The 6,728-nt window shown below is 43.2% G+C and overlaps 1 protein-coding gene across 1 annotated transcript in view; it reads right to left on the minus strand.

The window, feature by feature from the left end:
- Window positions 1-776: 776 nt before the first annotated feature.
- Window positions 777-6,728, minus strand: part of LOC308172062 (MAM and LDL-receptor class A domain-containing protein 1-like) — a gene marked incomplete at both ends in the record, with an annotated part of 13,454 nt that continues 7,502 nt past the window's right edge. The window contains 5 exons of the mRNA XM_080546973.1: window positions 777-796; window positions 5,190-5,316; window positions 5,653-5,767; window positions 6,121-6,280; window positions 6,507-6,728. The exon at window positions 6,507-6,728 is cut by the window's right edge and continues 10 nt beyond it. Of these exons, the coding sequence (XP_080403099.1) occupies window positions 777-796; window positions 5,190-5,316; window positions 5,653-5,767; window positions 6,121-6,280; window positions 6,507-6,728 (644 nt within the window). The remainder of the gene's footprint in view (window positions 797-5,189; window positions 5,317-5,652; window positions 5,768-6,120; window positions 6,281-6,506) is intronic.

Raw genomic sequence — 6,728 nt, forward strand, 5'->3', positions numbered from 1 at the left:
GAAGAAGTAGTGATGAGTCCATCCACTGTTTTTAGACAGAGGGAGGAAGAAGGGAAGGGGGGAAAGGGGGGAGAGGAAGAGAAGGGAGAGGGAGAAGAGGGAGAGAAGAGCGAGGGAGAGGAGGAAGAGAAGAGCGAGGGAGAAGAGGAAGAGAAGAGCGAGGGAGAGGAGGAAGAGGGGATGGAGGAGGGAGTATCGTTGACAGCTCAGACTGTGCCAGAGACTCAGAGAACGGAGTGGTCGAGACTGACAGGAGAGAGCGGGAAGGGGGGGGGCATGGGGTCGAGCCTCGACAGTTTTATGGGGGTAACCCAGGCATCGGAGTTGCAAGGGAGCGCACAGACGACCGGGGGGAGAGGTTCCCAACAAGAGCCTTTGCCCCCGAGAGTCGTGCGCCCGAAAGAAGCAAAAGAGGCAGGCAACAAATCGAAGGAGGGAACCCCCATGAACAACGAGTCGGAATGGCGAGAGGCCGTACCCGTAAGCCCCCCCCCCCCGAAAGCATCTGAAAAGATGTTAACAAACAGTGACGAGGGGTGCGGTGAGCAAGACGAGTCTGAGCTGTTGACGATAGTGGGAGGGAGGAAGAGGGCGCTTTTAGCGGGGAAACTAAAGCGCAAATCAAAGCTGCAGTACATAGAGGGAAAGAAGAAATGAAATAACAATGGCAGTAAACATATTTATCCTCCTACACTTGTTTTCAATGGTCACGATTTCCTCCATAAACATCAATGGGCTCAATAACATGGAGAAGCTAGAGGAGGTGCTGGTGACTTTCACATCTGATGTTCTGGTACTGCAGGAGACAAAGTGGACAGACACCAAAATGACAGAAATCAAGGGGAAATGGAGGGGTACGCTGTTTACAAATAATGGGACGAATAAATCATGTGGGGTAGCGATATTAATTAAAGAGAATAGGGTAGAGAATATAAGAGAGGTTTTGAATGACGGGAAGGGCAGGGTAATAGGGATATAATTTAATATAAATAATGTAATGTTTAGATTAATTAATGTGTATGCACCAAATAGAGAGGTTGAAAAGAGGGATTTTTTTGTAGAACTGAGCTTGCACTGCACAGGGAATTGTATTTTGGTGGGTGATTTTAACGTATTTTGCACTAAGATGGATGTTTATAGAGTAGATAGTTTTAAGACAGATTCAGCTAGGAGAGGGTTATTAGAAATGATAGAGCAGAGAAATTTAATAGATGTATGGAGAGTTAGGAACACAAGTAAGAGAGAGTTTTCAAGAAGACAGGTAGTTAGTGGGGTTTTGAAGCAGAGTAGAATAGATTTATGTTTAGTATCACAGGGGATAGAAAAGGAAATAGGAGATATACAACACAAATTCACGGGATACAGCGATCACGCAGCAATCACGTTTCACTTAGGAGGTAGGCACACAGGGAAAGGGGGGGGTGTGTGGTGTTTGAACACGAGGGTATTAGGGGAGAATGAGTATAGGGATATGGTGAATGAGCATATTAGTGAGCGAATGAAGTGTGGAATGTATGAAGAGAATGTGTGTGAATGGTGGGAGTGTGTTAAGAGACAGGTAAAACAATTAAGTATTAGTTATTGCAGAAAACGAAGTCAGGATAGAAAGAGAAAAGAAAGTGTATTGAGAGGGAGGATGGATGAGGAACTAAAAGAAATAGACAGGGACCCAGATAGAAGCGTAGTGAAATACATGGAGATTAGGGGAGAATTAGAAGCGTATGAAAAGGAGAAGTGTAGAGGGGCTATAGTTAGGAGTAGGGCACAGTATACAGTGGAAGGGGAGAAATGCACAGCGTTCTTTTTAGGGTTAGAGAAGCAGAAGCAGGGGAAAACATACATAGAAGAGATAGAAAATGGAAAAGGGGAGATAGTGAAGGACTATGTAGGGGTTTTAGAGACAGTGCAGGAGTATTATGAGAATTTATTCAAAAAAGGTAGTGTAGACAATGACAGTGTAGGAGAAGTTTTAGGGACAGTTGAGCATAGGTTAGCAGAAAGTGACAGGGAAGGGTGTGATAGGGATTTATCAGAGGGGGAGGTCACCTTAGCCATTCAGAGCTCAAATAATGGCAAAAGCCCGGGCTCTGATGGCTTACCAGGTGAATTCTACAAGTGTTTTAGTGCAGTGCTTAGTAAGATTTTGTTGAAGGTTTATAAGGAAATGGAAAGGGTAGAGAAGGTTAGTGAGTCGATGGCAACAGGGTTAATTACTTTATTATACAAGAAGGGTAGTAAGTTACAGTTAGGGAATTACAGAGGGATTAGTTTATTGAATACAGACTACAAAGTGTTAGCGAAGATTTTAGCCAATAGGATTAAGTCAGTAGTAGGGTCCATAGTATCATCGACTCAAGCGTATAGCATACCAGGAAGAGATATAGCGGATACAATAGGATCAGTCAGAGACACAGTGAAACACATGAAGGAAGAGGGAGGGATAGTGTTGAGTGTAGATTTCAATAAGGCTTTTGATAGAGTAGAGCACGAGTTTATGTTTAGGACGTTAGAGAAGTTTGGTTTTGGGAAGAGGATAGTTCAGTGGATTAGGTTACTGTATAGTTGTGCAAAGAGTAGGGTAAAGTGTAGTGGAGTTTTGACAGATAGTTTTAGTTTAGAAAGATCAGTTAGGCAGGGTTGTCCGTTGTCCAGTCTGCTGTACAGCATTACAGCAGAGCCACTGGCGACGTTGTTAAAATCAGACAAACACATTCAGGGTATACATATTCCAGGGGGTGGGAGGAGTTTAATACATCAGTATGCAGACGACACAAACATAACAGTTAGGGATGTAGACAGTGTGAAGAGAGTAGTCAAGTTATTAGAAGTATATGGGAAAGCATCAGGGGCCAAAATGAATGTAGAGAAGTCAGAAATACTGTGTGTAGGGAGTGTAGACATGAGTGAATGTGATATACCTTTGAAAGTGGCAAAAGGAATGATAAAAGTGCTAGGAGTGAATGTGGGTGTGAATGAAAAAGAAGCAAGGGATGTAACATGGACAGGGATTTTGAACAGAGTGAAACAAACACTGAATTCATGGAGAAGGAGAAAACTGAAACTAAGGGGAAAGGTGACGGTAATAAACTGCCTGATCCTATCAAAGGTGAATCATGTGTTGAGTGCACTAGATTTACCTTTGTGGGTCACGAAAGAATTGAATGGGGTGATAAATAGTTTTTTGTGGGATAGCAAGCAGGCACTAATTAGGCACGGGGTGTTAATAAATAGTTATAAGAATGGGGGGTTAAAATTGATAGATATAGAAGTGAAGAAAAGGGCACTTAGGGTCAAAATTGTGAAAAAGTTTTTGTATGGTAGGGATGAATATTGTTGGATGGGTTTCTTTGAGGATTATTTGCACAGATATGGAGGGTGTGGTGTGAATGGTCTTTTAATGGTTTTTAATAAACCACGGTACGAGGGAATGTCACTGTTTTATAGAGAGGTGTTTGAAGCATGGGGGAAATATTTAGAGCAGGTAAGGTACAAGTGTGTAGGGAAAGATGAGGTTTTAAATCAGCCCATCTTTTTCAACCCCAAGATAAAGTACAATAACAAGATGATAGTTAGTAAGCATTTTGAACAGGCAGGGTTTAGACAGATAAAACATATAGTGTCAGAGAACAATTTCAAAACAGAGCAGGAGATAGTGCAGGGAATAAGGGCAGTGAATAGGGATATAAGGAAAGGTGGGATTGCAGGAGTGTATAATAGAATTAGGGACAGTATAAGTAGGGAATGGAAAACGTTAATGTTAGGACAGGGAGAGGCAGGTGAGGAAAAAATGATGGTAGAATTAAGGGTAGAAAGGAAAGGTTTAGAGGTCAAGTTTGAGGATGTGAAAACGAAAGGGATATACATGGATTTACTGGGTGATGGGTTGGTGAGGCCAGCGTCAGAGAAGGTGTGGGAAAGGGTTTTTGAAGGTATTGATGTGGGAAAGGTATGGGCAAATCTGGGTGTGAAATATAATAGCGTAGAATGTGAGCACAATGATTTTAAGATTAGGCACAATAGGGTTTACACAAATGTCGTTTTGCACCAAATGGATAGGAATGTAGGTAGGGTATGTGATGTATGTAAAGGGAGGGATGAAAACTTTGACCACTTTTTTGTTGAATGTCCAAGTTTGTCTGTCTTATTTGTGAAAGTAAAGGGGTTGTTAAGTGTACACTGTGGGGTTACCGTCAGGAATGAGATTGAATGGAAGGAATTGTTAGTGTTTGGGGTGGTGGGAAAAAAGAAAGAAGTGAATGTAGATTTGGTTAATTTTTTGTTGAGTCACGTAAGGTATGCAATTGTATGTAGGAGGAATGTAGCACATTATGAGGGGAAAGTTACCAGGGTGTGGGAGTTGTTTGTGTCACTATTTAAAAAGGATGTTAGGTTAGTGCACACACTGGGGAAAGCAGATTTTTGTAAACACTTTGTCAATAATAGCACTTTGGTGACTATTACAGGATCAGGGATGTTAGGTTATAATATAGAAGATTAGTATCTGTGTTTGGTTTTGAGTTAGTGTTTTTGTTTGTTTTATGTTTTTTCTGAGTTGACCAAGGGCTGCCAGGCATAGATAAGACCTGGTATGCTACTTGGTCTCATGTTGGTTTGTCTATTCTGGTTTAGGTTTAGGGTTAGGGTTAGGGTTAGGGTTGTGTCTGTCCCACTTTTTGTCTGTCATGAATCACCCGTTTTTTATGTGTCATATGTCCTTTGCTTCATCATTTTTTACTGTTTTATCATTTCTATATTTGTTGTAGCATTCTTTTTGTCTCTTTGTTTGGATTATTTTGCGTATGGTTTATTTGTTATGTTTGACGTTATGATTTTTCTGATTTGACCAAGGGCTGCCAGGCATAGATAAGACCTGGTATGCTACTTGGTCTTTTTTTTGTTGTCGTCCTTTGTCTATTCTATGTCTGTCCCACATTCTGTGTTGTGCTGTCAGTCATGTCTCACTGTGCTATTTACGTATCGTATCTGTATGTGTTTTGTGAATAATGTAAATAACCAACTGAACAAATTATCTGTGAAATGTATTTTTGATAATAAAAGATAAAAAAAAAAAAAAAAACACCGCCATCAAATTCCCATTCATAGTGACAACATTTGATACTAAAATATGAATACTGTGGATGAATTAGTTCAAGCTTGAGGTAGCACAGAAGAGAAAGGGGGATGCCTACCGTCTATTGCAGGGGGAGGGGGAGGGGGAGACAGAGTGGGAGACAGACAGGGGCCCGGTCGGACTTTGATGTCATCCAGAGCCACGTCCCGACCGGGACCGCGGCCCTTCTGGTACACAAACACAAACTGTGGAGAATGAAGAGGTCAGGTCACAACTACACATCACACAACTCATAAACATAAAACCAGGAACAAAACATAGAGGAACAGTGCATAGGTAGGTATATACAGTAGTTATGGTTTTATATCTAGTGATCATTCTATGTCCTAAGGAAAGCCAATCATAGACTTCTATTTTGACTACATAATGTGTAGGTATGTGCAATATGTCTAGCGTATATGTGTACAGTTTGACCTGCTGCTCATTTTGTATTGTCATAAAAACTTCAATAAACACAGTTGTGAAAAAAAATCAATCGATCAATACCCTTCTCATTCTAGGACCACAAGCAGACACTTTACCCAGAACGGCTCCTCTGTGTCCACCGTCACACTCCCCTCCAACCAGACGTCCCCCTGGCTGCCTGACTGCGTCCACAGCAGGATCCCTCCATCATCTCCGCTGGCCTGCAGTTCCCTGTGTGTCCGGAACAGAGGAGGGGAAGACAGACGGTCTCCTTCATTACACTGTGTTTGGTCACTAATAATATAACATCTATGCCTTTTGGCTGATGCTTTTATCCAAAGCGACTTACATGGCAGTGAGTGCATACGTTTTCCAGTATATATGGTCCCAGCAGGAATCGAACCCACAACCTAAGTGTTATTAGCATCATGCTCTACCAAGTGAACCACAGAGGACCAGTGTCAGCCTACTCCAAATGTCCGGTGTCATAAGGCGACATTATGTGTTTTTCCACAATAAGAACGTCCGATCTACTATGATACGCGGTCTAGAGCGTTGTTCCATCGACAGTGTTAACGGCGTACCTGTTGTTTCTGTAGAGGTTCAGAGTTCCGACGTGAGGGCCAAACATGTGGTACCAGAATGTGACACAGTGCTCCCTGCTGGTGGGCTGGAGTATGTCACTGAGCAGCATGGCCCTGTCTCCCAACATGCCGACAGAGCTGTCCACATAGAGGTAGTAACCTGGAGGTGGCATTAAACAGGGTCACATTACACCCCACCGAACACAGTCACCGAATCCTAATGCAAACTACAGAGCTGAAGTGGCCGGTGTGGTTGTACACCCAGAACAGTTGCTGAACGTCCGTGTGCTCGTCTGACATATTTTCGCTGAGCTATGCTGCTGTGAAACAAGGAGACTCCACGTGTCTGAGAAAACGTGTCTGAGAAAAAGCTACGCTAGGCTCACCCACTGATGAGTTGGTGGTGTGGTCCACGCTGGGGCCCGCGTTGGGGTTAGCAGAGGCCCCTCGGCCCCTCAGCCAGTCGTCCTGGTCCACCCCCCCCAGGTTAGTCCAGTCACACAGGTTGGTCTGGAAGTCACAGTCTCCAGGCTCCCGTCTCCAGCACCGGTTGTTGGTCACCAGCACGTCATCAAACGCCATGACCTGGCCGGACCCCTTCACCCCCT

The sequence above is a fragment of the Nansenia antarctica genome (genome assembly GCF_963989245.1).
Source record: "Nansenia antarctica genome assembly, chromosome: 16".
In the NCBI taxonomy this organism is placed as follows: domain Eukaryota; kingdom Metazoa; phylum Chordata; class Actinopteri; order Argentiniformes; family Microstomatidae; genus Nansenia; species Nansenia antarctica.